The 24,325-nt window shown below is 41.2% G+C and overlaps 1 protein-coding gene across 5 annotated transcripts; it reads left to right on the top strand.

Annotated features, from left to right (window-relative positions):
- Positions 1-282: 282 nt before the first annotated feature.
- On the top strand, positions 283-24,258 carry SIAH1 (siah E3 ubiquitin protein ligase 1). Of its 5 annotated transcripts, none has more exons than XM_052797491.1 (2): positions 283-524; positions 19,608-24,258. In XM_052797491.1, exon 2 carries the CDS (start codon positions 19,610-19,612, stop codon positions 20,456-20,458), a length of 849 nt encoding a protein of 282 aa, XP_052653451.1. In that variant the 5' UTR covers positions 283-524; positions 19,608-19,609; the 3' UTR covers positions 20,459-24,258. The 5 variants fall into 5 exon arrangements, with proteins under 5 accessions (XP_052653451.1, XP_052653450.1, XP_052653452.1 ...); XM_052797490.1 differs by lacking the exon at positions 283-524 and adding an exon at positions 747-985; XM_052797492.1 differs by lacking the exon at positions 283-524 and adding an exon at positions 12,260-13,110.
- The last annotated feature ends 67 nt before the right edge of the window (positions 24,259-24,325 follow it).

Here is a 24,325-nt window from a genome sequence, read left to right as displayed (position 1 = left end):
TGTAAGCATACTAGCAATTACATTAATTTCATGCAGTTTATGTGCTGGAAGTTTCGCATGTGTTTAGGGCGCTGCTGGACGGGGGCCTAACCTGAATTACGCGAAGTCTTTGAAGAAGAGGAGACTGGAGGAGGGGTTTGTTGTCAGCAGTCCCTTAAAATCACCGGAAAGCTCCTGTGCCGGACGTTAGCGGCCTCTGTAAGAAAGGCCACTCGCGAAGGCTTTTTAAATTTTTTAAAATAGAATCGATAGCCCTAGCGACGGACCCCACTCGGGCCTCTGAGGCCCTGGCCCCGCAAATGCTGGTGTGCCAAAACGCTCGCTTTCACCGCAGGACCGCTCCCGCTGACCTGGAAAGGGCCGGGGCCGGGGCCGCCGCCACCACGACGCGCCGGGCGCAGCCGGCCGAAGGCCGGGCCTGCGGCCTCTTCCCTGCCCCAGGACGCGGCGCCGCCCCGGGCTCGCGCGCTCTCGGGGCCGCGGGGGAGCCGGGCGACCCTGGCGGGGGCTCGGCGGCGGCGCAGGTAAGCAGACGGCCTGCCCCCGGACCCGGGGAGCGGCTGAAAGCATGGCGGGGGCCCGAGGGCCGCCGGCAGCCGGGCGCCGGCCGCGCGGGCTGCCCGCGGAGCGGCGCGGCCTTTGTTCCCCAGAGCCGCCGGCCCGCGCCGCGCCGGGAGCGGGGCAGCTCGGCCCCGCGCGCCGCTGCCGGGTGCGCGTGCGCGGGGGCGCTGCCGGCCGCGCGCTGCCGCCCGCCCGCCTCGGGAGCGCGCCTGGCAGGCAGGAGAGCTCCGCCGCAGCTGGCGCGCCCCCGTGGCGGTGTCTCCTCGGCCGGCAGCGAGAGGGAGGGAGCGCGCGGTCGGTTCGGGCGGTCGCGCCGGGCACCGAGCGTCTCGGCGAGAGCGGCGCAGCCAGTCGCCCCGCAGCCCGCACGATCCGGGGAGCCAGGCCGCCTCAGCGGGGTCCCGCCCAGCACCAGCGCCCACAGGTGAGCGCGTCGCGGAGGGAGGCCGAGCGGCCTCGGAGGGGCGAGAGCGGCTCGCCCGGCGGGGCCCTCTCCCCGCCCGGCCCCTGCGTGGGGCTGCCGCCCCGCCGCCCGCGGCAGGCCCCGGCGCGGCCGCGGCGGCCGCAGAGGAGTAGTCCGGGACAAGGCCCCGCCGCGGCCTAAGCGCAGCCTGGGCGTCCGGTTTCCTGCTGGCGGCCGGGCCTCGCGACGGGGGCCGCGGCAGGCTGGCCCGAGGGAACGAGGCGCGGCGGGCCCGTCTCCTCCCCGGCCGGGCCTGCGGGTCCCGAGGGAAGGAGGAGGGAAGCGGCCCCGCGACGGCGGCCGCCTCCGAGCCCTTCTGCCGAGCTATTGTGCGCCAGGCTGAGGCGGCCCGGCCCGGCCGCTGCGGAGGGCCCGCCGCGCGTGGGCCTGCGCCGCCTCGGCCTCGGGGCTGCCCCTTTGTGGGCTCGGCCTCGGCCGCGCCGCGCGGTGCGCTTTGTGCTCGCGGGAGCGGAGCGGGGCCCGGCGCCGGCTGCCGGCGCGGCGAAGGTCAGCTGGGCCGCAGCGGCGGGGGGAGGGGGGGGCGGCCTGCTGCTCCGGCCCCCCAGCGGCGCCCCTCTCCGCGTGCGCCCCGGCGGGCCCAGCCGCCGCGGGAAACAGGTTGCCGGAGTAAATGGGCCGCTGGGTGCCCCTCTGTGACGTTTCCTGGGGAGGCTGCTGTCCCCCTCGTCTCCGATCCGGTGGGAGCGCAGAGCGGGGGAGATTCCGGCTCATCCCACGGGTACCCCTGCGAAATTAGAAGCCTGGAAACCGTCGTTCTTTCCCCTTCTCCACGGTTTTCAAAGGGCAGGAAACAATAGGGTTTGTAGGGAAAGGCAAAGCGTTCTTAAGTATTTCTTCAGGAGAAGAACCAAGTTTCTTTTCGAGTGGTGAACTGGTGGCACACTTGCTGTAAGCTCATGTTTCATTTGTAACTGTAAGCATAGGGTATTTCTCCAACATTCCCTCTTCAGTCTCTATTTCAGCCAGTCTGGGTGAATACTACCTTTCCTCTGTAATAAGCAGTTTACTTATATGCTAAATAAATAGATAAAGTGACTTAATTTGTTTAACGTGGCAGATGAATGGATGTTAGGAAGCTCACAGCTAATTGGACTAGGTCATGAAGGACATGGGGTATTCCACACGTGGGACATAGTTTGAGTTGTCTGTTTATCTCCCTTCTGAACTCTGAGGCTAGCACGCTGCATTCCAGAGGGGGAGGAAAAATGGAAGGGATTCTTCTCAACCCTGAGTTATTCAAGCTGGTCTTCAAGAAGATTTGAGGTATTGGAATACAGGTGGATTAATACAGAGGCTTTTAGGATAAAACTTGGATCTCTGGACTAGTCGTCTGTTGTGGAAAATCACATTGGGGAGTATACCTAAAGAATAAATCAAGTAGTTCTACTTTTATCATTTGTTCTACGCTGCAACATTGATGTAAAAATTGAGCGCTGGAAATTATAATTGTATTCGCTTCAGTGGAAACTAATGTTCTTAAATAGCTTTAGCACTTTTCACAGCAGTGAAAAATTATATAGGAAAGCACAAGGATAAGTCATCCACCAGTGGTACATTTTTAGGAATCTGTTGTGACCCAGGAATTCTGAAACTGATGAAATGATGATCATTTTGGCCCTGAAAGCGCATGTCATGACAAAGTGTCTTGCCCATTAATCTGTCGTTTCTGTTGGTAAGGTTTTAATGCTGTAGTCTAATTACACTGTACTAGAGGAGTTAGCTCAGAAATTCAGTGGCTCCAGCTAAGTAGGTGTGAACAAAGGAAAGTAAATATTTTAAATAACACAAGTACTTTACATATTTAGGTTTGAGTATAGTTGCTGCTGTCTGCTTAGTGTGAATCGAGAAAGAGCTACTGCTCGGATGTCAGAGATACCTGCCTCTTATGTGGAAGAGGGGGGAGCATGAGCATGTTCATGTAAGAAGCAACTCTTTTTGGTCTGAAAACTCAAAGAAATCAAGTAGGACAGTTTTATGAACTCTGGTCTTCACGTGAAACGTTCTGGAACATGCAACTCCTGTGAGAAACACGATGTTCTTAAGTTAGAAGCACTTTGCTTTATATTTCTGCTTGTGATAGCGTTTGTAGTCTTGTAACTGTCAGCTTTAGAAGTTGGACTGAGTTTTGCCAAATAGATTATCAGTGTATGTTTTGCTTTAATGGTTGTCTCATTTTCAGGGGGTAAGCTGAACCAGAATAGTCAAGGTAAATCAATGGTATCTGAAATTCTGGACACATATAAGGAACTCAGTTCTGCAGTTGTGATGCATGTACCCAGTCTGCAGAAAGCCAAAGTGAAAACTGTGTTTCCAGCTGCTAACTGTAGTTACCTGAACCCCTGGTTGGTACTATTAAGTGCTGCCTGCTGCAGAGAACAGTAGCAGTGAAGTAAGGATGCTGGCAAGCTCTAGTTCATCTCAACCATCACTTAGGGCCCAAAGCTTAGGATCTCTTCTCTGAAGTTTACAGTCTTAAATGTCATGAACACTGTAGATGCAGGAGATCATTTTTACTGGATTTTTTTTTCTTTTTTGTTGCTTTGGTTTTTGAAGGAAAATCATCACTGAGAAAAGTGCAAACTAGTTGTGATTAAAAGAGAATAGTAAGAGATACCCTTTTGATTCTTAACAAAAATACAGGACAGATAGAGACATACTGTTATCTTAATAAAATGTTTTGTTTTGTTAATGAGAAAATTTATTGTAAGCAATTTACTCCATTTCGAAGCGTATGTACTGTTTGTGTCTTAAAGGTACAATTTCATGATAAAAATGCAATTTTGGTGTATGTCTTCTGTGTACAGTATCACATCATGGACTAGAAGTGGAGAGAGATGTGTAAATACTGTGGTGTTACCATGAGATGTTACTGCAGGTTTACCTGAGTTTTTCCTATTAGCACTTAATTGCATGTAACAAAAATCTTCCAAAGTCATTGACTTGCGTTTTTTTTTATATCATGCTAATAGTGTGTTCAGCTGTTAACTATACTAGGTAAAGAAAGACGACAAAAACTAGCGTTAATGCCCCATTAATACTCTTAACTTTTATGCCACACTTCATATATGTATATATTTTCTGTTTCTAATCCAGACTATGTACTATGTTTCTGTAATGCCCAGGACAACTATTTTAAATATGTGTCTGTCTGAGTTAGTCTATAAAATGGTGATTCTTTGTGTTATCACAGGAATAATGAGAGATTTGGTTACTAATTCCACAGTACTTTAATCAGATAAAGTGCTAGATAATTACAGTTAACCAAATGGTGCACTTCTGATTTTGACTTGTTTCTCTTTGTAGAAGCCGAATACAGAAGCTGAGCTTGGCTGTGTTTTCAGTGGGGAAGTAAAATACTATTTGAATGGTGAAGACTGTATTTGTCCTTTTGTATCTGGAAATGCATTCTAAAAAAAATTACTGTGGATATATTCCTACAGGGAAATTGATGTAAAAAGAGCAGCAAATTCATCTACAGAGAGTTGTTGTTGACCATTTCCTTTTTTGTTTTCCTTATCTAGAAACAGGTTTTTATCTTCTCTTGTAACAATTGATGACCTTGCTGAGACATGAAGAAAAACAAGGAGAGTGTAGTGATAACTTCTGCTGCTTAAAGAATTAGTCATCAGCTCCTTTAAAGTGAAACAGCAGTTCTTTGAACTTTGGTTTGTGTGGCATGAAGTCTTTAAGTTAATGTTTTAAAGTTCTTTCCTACAGTTCTTGCATATGGTACTAAACGGAGCAAAAATGCATTTAGTCTTTGATGAAAGACCACAGTGGTTTTTCAGTGTTTGTGTTTGGTTTTTTGAATGCTGTCAAGGAGGAGCATTTAGAATGCCATACTTTTTAAGAGTTATTTTCAAATACGTGTTCAAATGAAATATGTCAAAGGAAAACTATATATGAAGGAAAATTGTATGTCAAATTTTGCTATTGTACAGGTTCTCAAAAGGTTGAAAAGGTTTTAACTGGAGTAGGAGTATTTTAAAACGATTTAGTGTTAAATTAGAGGAGGGGAAGCTTGAAAATAAATTCCTTTACGTAAAAATTGCTAGAGCTAGTGTCTAGCTTAGAAATGTAGGTGTCTTAAAAGGCTTATCTTTGTTGTTTTCTGTTTACTCTGTGTTACAGATCTTTCATGAGGGAAGGTTCTATGTCTAATGTATTTTCCAATGGGATGACAACTGAAATATGAGGTTTCTAAGTTCTGTTTTGTAAGTCTTAGTACATGTTACTTTGTGCTGAAATGTGATGTAGCTACTAGTTTGAAGGGGGTTTTAGAAGTTAGTTTTTCCCATGATTTTTCTAAAAGTCAGTTAGCATTATTTCTAAAATATGTGGTTAGTTGCTCTTAACACATAGGTGTTAGGGAAGAAGAAATAATACAAGATGCAGCACTGCACAAGCTGTGGCACATCCAGGGTACAGTTCTGCAGTAGCTGAAGACAGTTTCTGTTCAGGCTGCCAGTAATAACTTGCAGCGTTGCTGTCACCAATGTGAATGTGAAATGGACCAGTTTTAGTCCCAAGTTTAGCTGAAAACAAATCACGTGAGGAATGGGTAACTATTATCTGGTTCACTTCCCAGAGTAGCTTGCTGCATGGTAATGTAGGAGCCAGTACTGCTGCAAGAGATGTCATCCTCTGTCATTGTGGATGTGCTCCGGATCAGTGTAAGTGCAGGCTTACAGCTAAGAAAGAATGGTCTCGCCTTCCATTGCCAACTTGTTTTTGGTGTCTTCCTGGTGTGCCAGTGTAAGCACTCCTGTAGTTGTGCAAGACTGATCTTGCTGAATACGTTACCTTAAAGGGAGAGAAAACTAATGGGTAAAAGGCAGGCAGCACAACCATTCATTTTGGTGGCAGCTTGCTTTTTGTTTGTTGTAGAAATGGTGGAATTGCACTCTGACATACTGTGTGTGCGTGCCTGGAGTAGTGGAGCCTGTATCTGGTGGATTGTTCTTTGTGCTATAGATGAACCATTTTCTTCAGTTGTTTGTAATGGTATCTGAAAGCTCTTAAGAAATACTGTAACTGAGCAGTTCTTAAAAGTGCTATTAAAATATGTAAGAACCTTTAAAACATGTGATGTTGCTATGTTCTTTTTGAAAGACAATGACTATAACTCTGTGTATCAGCTTAGAACCAAGACCTTAATCCTGTCCTCAAATTTTTTGAAATCTCACTACCTCCTGTCATTTTTTTGACCAGACAGAAGATTCAGAATTTGCTACAGTCTTATGATCAGATATTTTAATCTTCTTAAATTACCTAATATTGTTTTGGAAATCATGTTTGAAACATGCTTTGATATGCATTCGTGTGTTGACACATATATAACCCCACTCTAAGGTGCACAAGATAAACTTTGCATGTTTAACTAAAGCTAGTTTTTAAATTCATGTAAACTTGTTCACTTTTGCCTACGTATGAGCCTTAAGTCTTGTTCCTTTCCTCCTCCTTATGTGCATGTGCTGTTGTCCTGTAAAAGCTGTGAAAATGCTCTGTTCAACTAATCTGATTTCTGAATGACTGTTTATTTTGAAATATATATGCACATATATATGTATTTTATATATATATAAAAATCATTAGAGTCACAAAATGACTTTCATTCACGGAATTTTTTCCCCTTTTTTGTGCATGAAGGTGTCAACGCAGTTGAGAGTTAATTTGTGCAGGGTTCATCTCTACATGGCTGATATCTGTGTGATTATGCAAGTATGCTAAGGGTGTAATTTGAAGACTGGTTGCACAGGTGTGACTGGGGAATAATTTGGCTGGCAGATGTTGATGGTGTACTACAAAATTTTAGTCTGGCTTTGTGCTAGGTCAAGTACAATCATTAGAAAGGAAATTTTACAAATAAAAAGTATGCATTCCATAATACAAGTTGAGACGGACATTATTCTAAAACAGCGCCTGTAAAGCAGTGATTTTAAGAGCACTTTTATGCATACTAAAACCAGCTGCTGCCCTAAACAGCTTTATTTTTAAAATCAGGTGTTCCTTTTAAGGAAAAGTTGTTGCTCCTTGTACAATCATAAATCTTCCATGGATCTACAGGTGCTCAACTACTAAAGGAGTTTAGTGTGGGGAAAAAGATTATTTCATGAAGGCTGTTCCTTAATATGCATATGAGGAAGTAGACGTAGGGTTGCCTGTGAAACTTTAATTTTTTTATTTCCTGATTTTTGAATGCTTGATCTTCCAACTTAATACATTTTTGTAACACTCCTGTAAAAGAAAAAGACTGAAAAGTACTGAAGTTTACAGTTACTCTCTAGATAGTGAGTCATTGTTAGGATTTGATGTTTGAGATTCAGCACTGCAACATAGACTCAAGTTTTGATTTAACTACATAACAGAAGAGAGGACAATATTTTGCAGAGAAGGACATAGTGATAGATGTTGAATTTAGAAAGTGCTGATAAAGAGAGCATGAAGTAGCAGAAAGATATATCTACTCCTGTCATTTCCAAACCATTTATAATATCTTGTGTTTTATTTTCTGATGCAGACTCAGGCCTGACTTCCGATATGAAGCATTTCCCAAGCAATACAAATAAGTGAAATAGTGGGTGCATTTTACTTAGCATTTGAGATATACCTGATCAGAATTTAATGGCAATAAAAGAACATATAATTATCTTGCCTGAGAGCTCTTTTTCTGCTGAATTTGAATCACTTCTTTCAAAAGCTGGGTAGCAGGATCTTCACAAAGATAGCTGAGGGAATTTTTTTAGTGGTACAAGGATCCCTCTAAAGAATGGTTACTTTATTTGCTTTCCATAAAACGTCAATATGGAGTTGATGTCTTAGAAGGAGGCCTTCAGATTAGGTACAATAGAATTAGTGAGAAGGGTGTTGCCAATGTCTCCCTAATTTGTCTCTGATGTACAAAATACTGGATTGAACAGAGGGCAGTTATCCCTATGTGAGCCGGAGTTGGAAAGTAAACAGTGATTGAAGTTTGACTATCGCTGGCTGTAAAAACTGAGATGTTAAATAATTTAACATAGTGTCCTTTAGTGTATAATGCTATTTAGTTATTACTAACCTGAAGTAAATTTGAATAGGGTCTACAGAGTTAATTTAATATCCTTATCAAGTTAATTCATTCACTTTTGCGTTAATGTCTGAGACTCGCAGCTACTTAGGGTATTTTAAAACCTGTAAAAGGCAGGGAAGTACTTTCCTCTGGTGACTCAGAAACTTGTGACAGAGCAGGAACTAAACCCAGTTCTCCCATGCCACAGACTACTGCTCTAGTCTTTTTTTTTTTTTTTTAAGGTTTCAAGGAATGCTCAATCTTTTCATGTAACGTGGTGGTCTGTGGAGTCAGCAGTTCGACGCATTTCTGTTTGATATGCCTAGGGTTGATAATACTTGCGGGAAGAGTGCTCTTATTTGTGAGATAAAGCCACATTCTAAAAACTGATGTTTTCATGAAAAGCAAGAGAGCTGTAGCTCCGTGCAGGAGTGTGACCATGGTAGACTTGTCAGTAGCCAAGTTTGAGAATTTGAGTAACATTGTAATAACGATTTAAAAAAAGATTTTTAATGGTGGCAGTTGAATCCTTGTGCAATGATACTGCAGAAACAGTTGATTCAGAACTGATGAGCAGGAAAACTTAGGTCACTTAAGTAAACCGTATTGGTTTTAATGGAGGCACACGTACATCAAAGAATGGGTGGTAGAAACACAAGACATAGTAGATGGGAGTTTAAAGAAATGAAGTACTGAAAAGTTTGGAACCATCAGAAGTGTGAAAATGCCAAGGTGTTTTTGCACTTCTTTTACTAAGGTCTTATATTTGTTACAACGTAAATAATTTCAGTGCTCTTTATTTTCTACCTGCAGTATACCACCAAATACAAAAACTTGTGTCCCATCTTAGATTTTCCTAGCTTTCCTTTTGCATTAAGTATCCATAGTAAGAAAATCTTATTTCCAGAATGCAGAAATTTCCATTTAAAAAATATGGACTTGATCCTTTACAGTTGAAATGTTCTGCGTTTTACTGTCTTTGTGTTGTGTGTGTGTGTGAGATAAAGACATTATCTTATCTGACATTCTTCTAAGCGTTCTTGCTTCTGAAGATTAAATACCTGGATTAAAAAAAAAACCACAACAAAAAAACCCCTTGAAAAACTCTCCCTCAAAATGACTAGAGATTCAGCGTAGGTTAGTACTAGAAGTTCTGAAAAATTAGTAATTTCTGATAAGTTAAAAGTTAGGCTTCTAGTGTCACTACTCTCTGCTCTGTGATGCTGGATGTACTTATGTATAGATTTCATGTTTGACATACCTTGGGGCACCAAGATCTGTACGCTGGAATCAGTATCTCAGTTCTCCAAGCCCTCCCCTACATGTTTGCCCTCCACGGGTCAGAGTGCCATTCTTTACAAGCCTCCGCTGTCATCAGAACCGTACACAGGAATACAGAACAAATTAAGGATCACAAGAATAATATATTATTTGAGATGGAAATGTGTATGAACCTAGGCAATGCATGAGATGGAGAGATCTTTATAAAAATTGTCAATGTACGTAATCCTGTCCTGACTCCTCCTACAGAGCGGCTTTGAATGTTGTGATCAGTCTCTTTTATAGGCCAGGTCCCTTTTGATCAGGTCTGGTTATTTTGATGGTCTGCTCCCTAGTACTATTTAGTTATGCAGGAAAAATACTGAGCATAAAATAAGTCTTGAATTTGAATTGGAATAGTTATCGCAGAAAGACTTGGTATATGAAGACACATCAAAGTACAGGTATTTCTTTTAGCTTAGCTTTACTGAATTAAGGTAGGCACTTCCATGCCACACCCTCTTCCCTGTGTCTGCCACAGGCACAGGAATGGTGATGCAATATTGTGTGGCAATTACAGTATGCAGTGAAGAATATAGTTTTTGCAAAATCAGACTGAGGAAAGAAACACAGCCCCCAAATTGTCACACTCGGTAGGATTTGCTGTTAACATTTACAGAGGGGGGTTCCCCCCTCCTTTTTTTTTTTTTTTAGCTAATAGAGTGTAATTATATACAGAGCCCATCTATGATATCTTGTAGAACTGAATTAAGTGCTTCCTGCTTTAGATCCTTCTGAATGGTAGTATATGTTACAGCATGAAAAATAACTTGCTTTTTTTTCTGGTGCTGTTACTAATTCACTTTGTAGCTGATCCTCCTGTATGCCTGCCTTACTTTTTATTGCAACATGCTATGTCTGGAACTTTTTAAGAGGAAACTGTCTACCTGTGTTCATAGAAATTACTGGGCTGAATTATTGTTGGAAGATGATTCTGATGCAGCTCAGTTCAGTGTGCTCTGTACACAGCGAAAGGAAACTAGATATTACTAAAAAATAAAATAACTGTTTTCCCTGTTTATTGTTTGCACAGAGTTGTCTGTATTTTCATATGAAGTTTTTCTTTATTTTGTTAGATTCTGTGGTTTCTGCCATCTGTATTTTGAAACCTGTACTTCTGCTTTATCTCAGTTAGCTTTACTGTGCTCAAACTATGGCAGGCTGCAGAAAGGCACGTTCGGTTTGGTATCTGAGAAGGCTAGTGCGGGACAGCTGCTGTGTTTTAGAGTTCATACCATAGTTTATCATTCTGTAGGTTCAGGTGTCCTATGTCAAGGAAGGGTCTGGCCATTGACTGACTGCTGATACTGGCATTGAGGATACAGAGCTAGCAAACAGAGAAAAGAGAAGGCTTTTGTCACTGAGCACCACTTCAGGTACACCGCAAGAGTGTGCAGTATACAGCTTTGAGCAGTATTTCTGTATCACCATCTTCACACCTCTGTAGTGTTTGGCAGTGTGAGCAAGATAAGTTATTTGCTTGTTTTTAAAAAGGAAAAATAAGGTAAAGTCCAGTTTGGAAGTGGTCCATGATTTTTTAATGCAGGTGTTTGGTTTTGATTTGTATTTAAAGAATAATTCTTTGTATTTTTGTTTATATATAATGGAAAAGGTTGTTTCACTGGCTAGTTTGCAGCTTAACTTTCTTTTATTACAATAAATTACCACATATCAATAATTTTTGCTATTGTTGCTTATACCAGTTTTTTTAATGTATTGCTGCATTTTCTTTTTCTAGCAGTGGCATTTGATAAATTGTTTTTAGTATAGCTTGAATTTTCAGGAATTTCATTTATAGTTCCCCTAGCTTTTGCTTTCTGTCCTGCTTTCTGTACTTTCAAGCTCAAAGGATGGGGGAGATAAGCATCCTATTTTGCTTTATAATTTGTTGATGGTCTCAATGTACACAAGAAACCCGTCTGTCTTACTTAATGCCTACGTATAATTATAAGACATGTGAAAGCTGGGATGTTCTCTGATTTATATAGTACAGAGTGAGTGGTCCAAACTCGGGTTTTTGCTATTGATCAGACATTGCTAGTTTTCATTCTAGAATGAAATTTGGGGTTTTATCAGTTAGTTGGTTTTTTCTCTGAACTTTGTTCCTCAGCTTGTCTGTCTTTGCAAGACTGGAGTATCATAGCAGTATAGTCTCTGATATTCCATGCTAACTTGGATCTTGATTCTCTAGAATATGGAAAATTCCAGTTGGCTAGAGTACAGGTTATTTACTTTTTAGAATTGAAGTTCTTTGTTGCATTTAAAAATGAATGCTATAATCATGGTAGTGGTTGCTTGCTAATATGATTTTTATGTGGTGGTTCTATATTTTCTATAGGACACTGTTCCTTCTTAATTTTACGTTATAAAGTTGTTGGAAAGAAAATCTTTGGTAGCTAGAAGAAAACACCTCCTGTGTTGATGTTAATATTCTGGCATAGATAGGCAGGAGAAATATTTAATGATAGTGATGAAGCAGAAGTCAAACAGCACTAGCCAAGGCTCAAGTTTTTGTATTGGATTAGAAACAGGTCACTATAATTTGATGGGCATAATAATATTGTTTGTGTTTACATATGCTCTTTGTATCTGCATCTGCCACATAGTATGCATTGAATTTGGAGAAGATCTGGATTGCCCACTAGCAATGACTCAATTGGTGATCATATTGTGTGCAAGACAACATATGTGATAGCATCAGAAACACTGAGCATTAAGGTCTGGTGGTTCACTGCAGAGGTAGCCACGAAGAGGATGACTGATTCCATGATTATATAAATCCACTGGGATTTCCTTTCCTGATGATTGGAAAGAGGGATTGGAAGGGAGTGTCTTGAGGTGCAAGAAAAAAACTACCTGTGATCTCAGGCAGGCTGGGTCTCTACAAGATAGTGGAAATTGTTGTAATTTTGTATGAAGAGGAGATGAACTGGTCAGATGACATTTTGGAAAAGGAAATCATGAGACTTGCCTTATTTTTGTAAAATTTTTTTGTCTTGTTTTATAATACTCTGTTATATTGGATTGCTTTGGCTTTTGGTTATTATGCAGGAAAAGAGAAGCCCTGAGGGGTCTGAAATAATGAATAACATATAGTTAAGGGCACTAAAGAAAACTGTGTCTGGAAGGGATGAAAAAAATTCATAATTCATGAATCAAAAACAGAGTGTATACAGACTAAATTGTGTTACATAGTTGATTAATTTATGTCATGAACTGTCTTCTAAAAGTTTTGAAGTAGGCCAGTAGGTACAGAGGCTGTGTACCTACAGAGCAGGGATGTACATTTCTGTGTCCAATGTTGTTAGATTTGCAGGAGCAGGCATGCACTTGATATTAACCATGCTAGGCCTTTGTGATCTATAACATCTCCCAAGAGCTGTGAGAGATATATTGATAGACTTCAAAATGGAAGAACCTTGGGCCCTAAAATGTCTTTTAAAATTTAAATAGAAATTAAAAATAATTTTAAAAAATATTCACAAGCTGTTCTCCGAGACACTTTTGCATAACACAATGTTATATATGTTTGATTGCTGAAGTGTGGTTTTGGTGGTGGTGAGGGCAGTATACAGTATTTTCATTAGAGCCTGCTAAAACCTTTTTCCCTTCTGTTTTGCTGTATGTTGACAATTATGAGTGCAAGAGGGGACAGAGGAAAAGTAGATTCCTTGGAAAGTTATTTTCTGAAATAGTAAGTACACGTAGTTGAAAAGCTGGCTTTTCTGTAATGCTATACATCTTGTCCTCAGCAGTTTAAGACTTCTCATAACTGAGCAGCTATGGTACCAAAATAAGGTATCCTAAGAATTTTTAATACAAAATTAACCTAATACTACTTTAAAAATTGCGAGAAAGTTCCCTACTTAAAATACACTGGTGCCCCTTTTTAATTGGAACAAAGTGTGCTTTTTAATTACCTTCATTCTCAAGATAATATTCACTTGGGACTTCTGTGTCAGTACCACTTCCAGTTTCTTGGGCACGGCATTAGGTACTTTGTGTATACTTGTATTATATGGGTGTAGACACGCCTGCCCCCCCGCCCCCCCCCCTTTTCTGAATATACACACACACTTCTTTTTTTCTGCTGCATTCATGAAACCGTCCCTTCTGCCACCAAAGAAATATTGGTGACTCTTTAATATTTTCAATTTCTTGTTTATAGTATTTTACAAAATACTGTTTATAATATTTTATAGAAGAAATCAATATTGAATCGTACAAATATCTAATGATATTGGCTAATCTTTCTGTGTCTTCTTTTAAGTTCTTATTTACACCTGTTTAATGAGTATTTTCAACAGTTCATTTAGCTTTTGGGTTTTGACATTCTTTGGCTTATATCGCATCTTGAAAAAAGTAACCTGTCAGTATTTTTCACAACTTCGAACACTGTCATGAAATGTTCTCATTCCCAGTGCTCTGTAACAGGGTATTGTTTTTTAAAAAGTCTCATTTTCAAATATGATTGTACAGTTGAAAAAGTTGAAAGGTTTTGTATTACTTTGTTGATGGCTGTAGTGCATTAAGAATACATTTTGAATGGAAGTCTCTGAATTCAGTTAGTTCTGAAATGTGATTGAAGGAAGATTTTATTGCATCACATATATACATTTGTGATAAGGCATTTTTTTCTGTCCTTGCATCACTCTTCAGCATTATATGAGATTTTTTTTTCCCCTTCCAGCCACTAAGGTGACTATACAGAAGTTTTGTGGGTTTTTTCCAAAACTAATATTCAGTTACCCTCTCAAAAGCAAATTCAAACGTTAAACCCAAGTCTAATCTATTTGATACGAGTGAAGATTTTGGAGAAGTGGATGGTGTTAACTTGTTTGTCAAAGATGTCCCATATTTTAGTGAAATGCAGGAGATGTGATTTCTAGAATGGTGTCTGAAGCTAACACTTTTGAAAGATGAGAAGCTGAAAGGGTATAAATCTCTTCCTATGTACTGTTGTTAATTCCTTGGCATGTGGGGTACTTCATCTATTTGAACTTCTCTTGAAACTGCTTTCCTTATGTCTGCACCTCAGCTGAGCTTTTTAAACAGTGAATTGATTGCGTCTTCCCATTCTCGCTGTAATTTTTTTTACCCATCTGGGGTTTCAAAGGCTTTCTCTCTTCAGGCATTGTACATTATATCGCAGCGTAGGAAAGAGTGTACAGCATTAGCTAATGTGTCAAAGGGCTCGTGGTTTTGTTTTGGGGACAGCTGGTTTGCTGCAGGAGAGAAGGCCTAGGGCACGTTTCAGACTCTTCAGAACACGCTCTTAGTTTCTCAAAAGCCATTTATTTCTGTGCTGGTTTTCTTCAGCTTCTCCATTTTGCTTGGAAACTTGCTTGACTCTTAACTGGTGGGGAAGGGATGTTGTAGATTGCACATTTGGGGGTAAAGCTGAAGTGTGCCTTGTATCAAGTTAGTAGTTTTTGTTAATAGTAAGTGGGTGTTATTTGCACGTGTTACAGTGCTGATAAAAGCTTCCAGAGTCTTCCTTGAACAGGACTTGCATTTCAAGTAGTAGGAAAGCATTTTTAAAGATAATTTTCTTTACTCAGGTACTGTAGTCTTACTTCTTATGTGACCAGAACAATTTATTGCAGCGTGTTCTTCTGTCGCCTCCGCTGAACCTTGTACTTCCATGTACTTACCATCATCAGATCTGTATTCCATAATGCCTAAGCTTTTCCGAGCCCAGCGTGTGCATCATGCAAGCATGTTGGCTTAGTTTCCAACTAATTTCCTTTATCCTTAAACTGCTCTAAGTTTCTTAATAGTCCATGTGGATATTTGAATGTGCCACATCGTTCCGAATCTGTTGGTGTCTTGTCTTTTCCATGAGATTATTATGCTTTCCCTTAATTCAAGAATCGTTATATGAACGGAGAAGATTCCTGTCGGAACGGGTGCCTTACAGATCCGCAGCGGAAAATGCTAATTTGAGCGGTACCCTTGAAATAGCAGGAAGAGGAAGTGAAATCCATGTGTTAGAAGAGTTTTGAATGGGATCAGTAGCTTTTAAAAACAGCTGCTTAGGGAAGATGATCGGCTCCGTCAGTCCGTAAGCCCATGAAAAAGCCCTGGTTGTGACACGTGTAAAGCACCTACCGCTGTCGTTGGCACGGCTTTGCGGTGGCACGCCAGGGGAGCTGGGCGGACGGACGGGCCAGCTCCCGTCCCGCCGTGCGAGGAGGGGCGGAGGCGGTGCGGTGGCTCAAGGCCGGAACGCGCTCTGCGGGGCGGCTCTCGCGGGGGAGAGGCGCTGTCGGTCGGCAGGGAGCGGTGCCCCGGTTCCGCCGCCGGGCCCCCCCTCCAGCGCGGATGGCCGCGCCCCAGCGGGGCCGCCGCGCCCTCCCCTGCGCGCCCCCGCGGCCCCCGGGCGGGGCTTGGGCCCGGGCCGCGGGCAGCCAACGGCTCGGCTGCTTCGCGCCGGGCCGGGCCGCGCCGCGCCGCCTCGCCTCCGCCGCTGGCCGGCAGCCGGGCGCGGGGCAGCGCCGGCGGGGAGGAGCCAGCACGGCCCGGCGCGGCCCGGCCCGGCGCGGCGCGGCGGGGGAGGTTTGGGGAACCATTTTGGGGCGCCGGGCCGGAGCGTGGACGTAGCCGGTGGATGCGGAGTGTGCGCGGCCGTAAATGGGGGGGGTCGGTCCCGAAGCGGTAACGACAACGCGCGGAGCGGCGCGGGCTCCCGCCGGGGATCGCGGGGGCGTTCGCCGGGGGCAGCGCCCGGCCTGCGCCCCCCGGCCGCCCCGCGCCCGGGAGGGGCCGCTGCCCCGAAGAGCTCCTCTCTTCTGCGCGGAAACGCCATGAGCTCCTTCGCTCCCTATGACGGGGAGACCTGCCTCCAGCTTTCGCCAGTCGTGGAAGGGAGCCTTGTTTGCGTGCTTGCCGGGAAGTAAAACCAGCAAGGGAAAAGGTAGTGAGTGACTTTTAAATCGCCTTCTGCGCAGTATTTTAAGCCGGTTTTGTAGGAGCTGCGAGGTCGCGTCCCTCGGGAGATCGTGAGGGCGTGTGTATTTCACCCTTCCCCAGAACGGTGTTGAGAATAGGTTCGTTAACAGGCCTGCGCGTTCTGATGTCATCAAGGACAGAGGTTTTCTTGACCTGGAACTAGGAAATCTTAAAATACGGTTTTCCCTTTTCATTCTTGGTTGGTTAAACTTTTTCATATTTGTACAGCCTTTTGAATAATTTGTGTTGTAGGAACTAACACTTTGGAAAATGACACCTAGTGTACCTTACGTTTGTCACTGTTGCTTAGAGACTTACTCCCAGTGTGTGCAAACAAAGGTAACATAATAGCAAATACTGCCTATAGGGCTTTTTACCTGTAGTAAAGTTTTTGTAATAAAAAAAAAAATCTTGAAACTTTATTTCCAGTTCTGTAGTTGCTTTTACTTGGTTTGTATTTGTATGATTTTGACAGTTTGGTGGGTTAAATGTATTACACTGTTAACAATTTTACTTGTGATTAACTTGTAGTTTTTAAGATAGCTATGAAAAATGAACTTCTCTGACTTCTCCATCATGATGTATTTATTCATCTTTGTGTTAACAAGAGTGCTGAAAATGCAGGCTTTGGGCAGGTTTAGGCTTGGTAAATTACAGTTTATAGCTTTATCCAGTTTCTTCCTTGCGTGCTAATCTCAGTGGTCTGGTTCACAGATTCCTGCTCATTTCATTCCCTGCTCATTTGGATGGTCCTCGGTTGCGGAAGGTGTGTGTGAAGGCTGGTCACGTACAGAAACGGTGATATAATAGGGGCTATACGGTTCTTTGCTCTAGTACTTGCATAGCTTAGAAAGCTTAACTGGGAAGTACATCTGTGTATAAGGTCTTTTTGCAGAGTTTGTAGGTTGCTTAATTTAACTGTTGAATGGGCTCCGAGAGGTGTAATTAAAGAAACCAGAGCTCACTGAGCTCGTCAGACTGCCTAGGGAACTGGTCTAACGCAGTGGCTTTGACCAGCCTTATCTGTGGGTTACTGTGGATCCCTGGATCAGGATGTATAGGTTCAGGTAAGATGAAGCACACACAAACTTTTCTGAAATGTGTGTGTTTACAATATTGTAAGGGAAACACTTCTAGAATTTTACATATGAACACGCATGTGATTTCTAAGCTCTTTCCAACCGAATAGCGTGATCAGAATTTGTTCTGTGTACAGTTATTCTCTGTGTATAATTTGTTCTAGAGCGTAGAACTGCAGTGTGCCATCATGAGCCTCGCACCTATGGATGTTGGGGAAAAATAGCAGCAGTGCTCAGTTGTCACAAAGGCCTTATCATTTGAATCCCCTCACAATAAGCTGCTGTGGCATCACTTCCCCAGAACACGTATTTGATTTGTCACAAATATCTTAAACTTTTCATTCAAGGTGGAATGCCTTACAGTAGGAAAATAAGGCCAAAAGATAAAATCGTTCCTGTCATATCTCTACAGTATCAGTTAAGGCCCAGCATTGAAAACCACTGTATGGGTTTTTTTCTGAAGATGGGAACTGGATTATTTCTAGTCCAACAAGCCTGAGATGAAGGAAGAGACTTTGGAGGGGTGAGATGATGCTGTTACTGGGCATGCGAGACTTAACAAAATCAGTGAATGAATACCGAGTCTTAGACACTCATGTTTTTCTAGCTCTGGACTGGGGAGAAGGGCTTCTGTAGAAGAATTTGGAGTTGCTTACTTATGATTACTTTTTGAATGTCAAGGGATAAGTTATTTTGCATGTCGGAATCTCTCTTAGTTCCTTCACTTCTTGCCCTGAACAGTGCATGTCTTGCAAAAGCATGCACACTATGCTGCTTTGAGGTATCTAGTCCAAGTATGAGTAAGTTTGTGGGTGAAATGATGCTAAATATGGGAAGCTTGCCTATTGCCTAATATTCCCATGTCAGATAGCAAGGAGATTAAAGATGAGGTTTATTTTGAGAGCTTTATACATACGTGACAGATACAGAGCTGGTGTACTTGCAGAGAAATACTTAAGGTGGTTGAGAATTTCAGTGTGTAATGGAAGCCAATTTTGAACAGCATTTTACTTAACTTTCCTTAACCTACGAAGGTAAGGTTAATTTTTTCAAAATGCAATGTTTATTTTTTCTGGTAGGACTAGCAATTCCTTTTGTACAAGAAGGAGGAGAGTTAGGGGGTGCAGGAAGAAGTGTAGCATCCATAACATGTTAAGCAATATGGCACATTTACTGGATCTGTTGAATGCTTGAGCAAGCTGTTTGGTCAGACTGCTGTTAACTTTTATCTGGGGCATTTGAAAGAATAGAACTTCAGTGTAAACTCCACTGAATGTAAAACTTCATCAACAATGCCTTTTCAAGTTACTGGAAATGTTTGAGTACTTCATATGTTACAATTAATTCTCAAATTTAATCTTTTGAATTTCTTGTCTTATTTGGGAAATTCAATAAAATAATTGCTTTGGTTTTCTTTCCTGGTATCTTCACAAATGGTTTAGTTCAGGAAGCTGAAGCAATGGATGTGCTTTACAAGGTATGGGCCTTAGTAATAGAGTAATGAAAATGAAGAGTCAGTCACTGTCCTATCCTGGGAAAAAAAGCAGTGTAGTAATCTCCTTAGCTATGTTTTTCCTTGCTACTGTTTTTCAGTTTTTTAAAAAAATATATATAGTAACTGTGGCTACTGAGAAGGTCATATCCAGAAGTTAATTTTTTCATTAAAAATGGCTGGTTTCTCATCTCACTACATATGCAGCAAGTTAAAATTCAGCCTTAGAATTGTTCCATAGTGCTCCTAGTTGTTACACAAAAGTGATCTGGGTGGAGTATTTCGTAAATGCGGTATTAAAAAAACGAAAACAAGAACAACAAACTTTGAGGATTTCAGTTTCATTTTCAGCATGTCTTTACAGCTACGGTTTTTTAGCATGTCTTTACTAGCTACAGTCTTTGCAGCTTCCAGTAGGTAAATTCCACTTCAGAATAATTAGCAGAACTTCTTCACTTGTTAAATTTGCATGTCATACCAGTGTGTGTATTGTATGCAGCACAATTGATACTCTACATGTAACGTAGCCACAGTTTGCCTTACATGGTTTTTTGGCTTTCATTTGTATCTATTTTCTTTTGAAGCTTCTTTGTAAATCAAGAAATACTGTCTGCAGAGGAAAATAAAATGTGTTTAGATACTCATTCTTTTTTCTCTCTTCTGTTACAGAAATGAGCCGTCAGACTGCTACAGCACTACCTACAGGTACTTCAAAGTGTACGCCATCACAGAGGGTGCCTGCACTGACTGGCACTACAGCTTCCAATAATGACTTGGCTAGTCTCTTTGAGTGTCCTGTGTGTTTTGACTATGTGCTGCCACCAATTCTTCAGTGTCAGAGTGGCCATCTTGTTTGTAGCAACTGTCGCCCCAAACTTACGTGCTGTCCAACTTGCCGAGGCCCACTGGGCTCCATTCGTAACCTGGCTATGGAGAAAGTTGCCAATTCTGTACTATTCCCATGTAAATATGCCTCTTCTGGATGTGAGATAACTTTGCCACACACAGAAAAAGCAGACCATGAGGAGTTGTGTGAGTTTAGGCCTTATTCCTGTCCATGTCCTGGTGCTTCATGTAAATGGCAAGGTTCTCTGGATGCTGTAATGCCACATCTGATGCATCAACATAAGTCAATTACAACACTTCAGGGAGAAGATATAGTGTTCCTTGCTACAGACATTAATCTTCCTGGTGCTGTTGACTGGGTTATGATGCAGTCTTGTTTTGGCTTTCATTTCATGTTAGTATTGGAGAAACAGGAAAAATATGATGGTCACCAGCAGTTCTTTGCAATTGTACAGCTGATAGGAACACGCAAGCAAGCAGAAAACTTTGCTTATCGACTTGAGTTAAATGGTCATAGGCGGCGATTGACTTGGGAAGCAACTCCTCGATCTATTCATGAGGGAATTGCAACAGCCATTATGAATAGTGACTGTCTAGTCTTTGACACCAGCATTGCACAGCTCTTTGCAGAAAATGGCAATTTAGGCATCAATGTAACTATATCCATGTGTTGAAATGGCAATCAAACCTCTTCAGGCCAGTGTTTAAAACCGTTGCATTTAATTTAGCAGAAACTAGGGTAACCACCTTTGACTGTCAGACAAATTGTTTGGTAGATGGAGGGTAGGCATATATGAAGGTAAATAAGAGGAAAGGCTGTTAAATTACAGGAAGCAGTTGCATGTAGTAACACTAATATATTTAAAATAAGTCAACAGTAAACCACTGAAAATATATATACACCCAAAACGGGCATCTTTTGTATTAAGAATTGATTCTACAGGAAACGTTGTAAAATAATTCTAAAAACTTGTTTGTAGATTGATTGTACTGTTGAAAAGGATACTGTTTCGTGTTTTTGTTTGTGTTTTTTTCCTCCCCCCTTTGACTGACAAGCCATGTTGAGCAGAGTTGGTCTCTGGCCGCTGCTTCCCTTCCTTCCCCCCCCCCTGCCCTGCGCGCCCCCCCCCCCCCTTTGTAAGTCACTACATAGTATTGCTGCTGTTTGTGTATATTTTTTGTGTATTTGCTAATTTTTATTAACTTCTAGTTTTTCATTAAATAAATATGACTTTCTTTTCTGTAATTCAGGTTTTTCTCTTTTTTTGTATCTTTTTAAAATTAATTACAGGTGTCATCTTTTGATATGCATAATTGCTATGGTAAAACTTATATTTCTGTATGTTTGGTAAATTTTGTCTCTTTCCAGTAGTCAATTCATGGGTGATACTGTTCTTAATTGAGCTATTTTGTGAATGTACTGAACTCGAAAGGAGTACTTATGTTCAAAGATGTATCAGGAAAGAAAGCTCCTTTAAAAACAGGTCTAGATGTTGTTGTACTTTGAGTTATCTTCTAACAAAAATGAACAATTATTGAGAATTTTCCGAATTAAAAAAAAAAATAAAAAATTCACGTTTCAAATTTAGACATGCTTAGAAACTTGATTGCATCCATGTATTTGTTGGTTTTGCAGTACAAAGAAGGTATTGTCTTACACAGTATTTGTAATGATAAAACCAGACCATTTGTTTGTTTTTTTTTTTAAAAAAAGGCAGTCAGAATGAGATGTTTTCAGTCTTTTTATATTTGTCATTAAAAGAATACCTGGCAATTAAAAAAACCCCCACCTTTTGCTTTTTGCTTTAGCTCAAAGTTTGACACATTGATACTCTTGCTCAGTTTCTTGTGGTCTTGTCTTTTGGTTGTTACTAAAGTAACTGTCTTGAACTGATTTTTGTATATTTTAGTGACATGATACACATGACAATGCAAATAATCTCTTACAGGTGTGATTCACCAGCCATAAAGGCTTTTGAAGGATATTGGGCTTTATGCAGACTGCCTGTATGTGAAAAATTTAACCACGAATGTATATGGTATTTGTGTTATAAAACATAGAGACAGAAAAAAGAGTAAGGTGAAAAGCTGTTTCATCTCAAGCCATTTGAAAGAAATCTTTGTCAAACCGAGTAGTAGTGGACATCTGTTTGGGGACGTAGTCTGGCTATTAACTACTTTTGTAACACATTAAAATACAGTTTATTTACTGTGCACTGTCTTAACTTTCTTATCAGAAGTTGATCTATTAAGACAACTCTTGTTCTTATTATTTTGGTGCATGATGAGGTAAGTAGTTCTACAGGTAAGGAACATAAAATCCATCAGGCTGGTTTAATAAAATACTACAGAGATAGTTGGCTTCATGTAGTAAAAGTGTCACTCCTTAAACTTTGGTATTTAGGCTGTTCAAACTGTGCACAGATATAATTTAAAACATGTATTGGTACCTTGTGACAGTAGATAAAAGCTTCAAAAAATCCTGCAATCTAGCTTTTTTTTCCTTACGAATACACAACCAATTGTTTGCAGTCTTCTAAATTCAGTAATTATTCTCACCTAATTAAGCTTGTCTACATTTACCTCAGGTTTGTCTTCTGGTCTTTGACAGAAACTTGGCTAAATACTTCAGATATTTTTAGAGGAATACACTGACTAACCATCTCACTTGCTCACTTGTGACTGGCTGGCTTGGACTGAAGTTTGCCTGCCAAGGTTATCTGATTTTCAGCTCTCCAGTTGTGTGAAGAAAATCTAGCTGAAAGCCCGTAAGAACCCTCTGCAGTCTGAGACTTAGGCTTAGGGAGTAACAGGGCTGCATTAGCACATGGGTTGTGTAAGACTGTTCTCTGCTGCTGCTTGTACTTGGAATGGTTCAACTTGTGTTGTGTCCCCAGAAGAACTGTGAATCTTCAAACCTTATGGCACTGAGCTGCAGTGATTTTAGTTAGGCTAGAATGGGCTGAAGATCACAACTGTACTTTTGAAGGGGACTTCAAAAATTGCATTTGTAGAGAGCTTTAAAAGTTAACTGGTATGGTCAGACAGTTTTTTTCACGTTTTACAGATGACAAATGCTATAGCATAACTAATGTACGCTGACTTACTGTGATGTAAACTAGTATTACTCCATTTGGTGTGGGGAAAAAAAAATCCATGTAAAACATTTGATGTTCATCATCAGATGGAATGATTAAACAGATTGTACTTAGGTTCAGATCCTCAAAAGTATTAGAAGCCTAATTCAGTGGCTCTCTAAAGAGTTTGAGGATCCGGTAAGTCAACTACACTCTAGACATCTGTACAGTTTACTACCTTATCTAAAATAAATGGTGTATTAAAGTCTGGCATTGTCTTAACATTAGCTATTTATTTTAGTACTATTTATTTTACTTCGCTGTAGTGGGAAAGAGTAATCAAATTTGTCTTTAACAGATGAAGTGAAATGCAGTAGATCTTGCATTTGTCTACTAGCACTACCTCCATTGTTTTTCATTGCCCTTTAAAAAACCCCAAGCCTTAAAAGGAAAATGTTTGCCAAATGTGGATGTTAATATTTGGGTTCTGTTTTGACATATTTTGCTAGTTCTTGTTTGCAGTAGTGCTTTAAAATTAAAGCAGGTGAACTGTTTTGTATTGCTGCCTGTACTGCTGTATTATCCAGTATCTTTTCAAAGCTGCTATGATTAAAGCATGAATTGCACTAGTGGGATAGTTATTATCTGTAACAATTTATAGTGTGGCTAGAGGAAAGGAGCCATCACTGCTTTCTTTTTACCTTTGATAAGCTTTAGCTATCTTATGGTATATTCTGAGGGACACATGTTTAATATCAGGTCCATTTAACTGTCACTTGCAGAGCAGAGTAATCCCTAGTGTATTGAAATTACTTTAAAAGGTCTTTACTGTTCTGGCTTGCTGCTGCACAGATTGTTATTCTTCTTGACAGTGTTCAGTGAAAGCAAAAGAAAAGGCACTAAAGTGTATCTATACTATCTGCTATAATGGGTAATGCTTAAGTATTATTTAAATAATCTCAACAAAGTAACATAACAAGTCAGCTCTGCAAGCAGGAACATGAACAGCTGTAAGTAAATGCCCATTAATATCTTCAGAGTGGCATTAAAACCCTCACCTTTCAGATAAAGTCCAATGTGGACAAGACTTACAAATTGGAGTGCTGTGGCAGACAGAAGGTCATTGCTTAACTTTTCTTGGGAGCAACTCCCTGTTCTTCTGTAGTGAAATTGCTGTGGAAACTTTTTTTTTTTACAGTACTTGCCCTCTTTCTTTCCAAAAAATGCAGTTTTTTCTACGTGTATAAACAGACTGCACTGGAATTCCGTGCATGTCTGTTTTCTCACTAGTGCAAAGTAGTGCAGGATTGTTATTTGATCTGCATTAAGTTTGGTAAATAATTTTTTTTCCCCCTACTGGTTTTGATTAAAGGCAAAGCAGCACATTAGTTACGGTACCTTTCTGGTGTTTGATTGTCTAGTTTCTTTGCACTTTTTGTGTTCCAAGTATTTTGTAAGGAAGGC

The sequence above is a fragment of the Harpia harpyja genome, chromosome 9 (genome assembly GCF_026419915.1).
Source record: "Harpia harpyja isolate bHarHar1 chromosome 9, bHarHar1 primary haplotype, whole genome shotgun sequence".
NCBI classification, from domain to species: Eukaryota; Metazoa; Chordata; class Aves; order Accipitriformes; family Accipitridae; genus Harpia; species Harpia harpyja.
The sequence above is the reverse complement of the archived record's forward strand: the minus strand, read 5'-3'. Positions and strand labels throughout refer to the sequence as shown.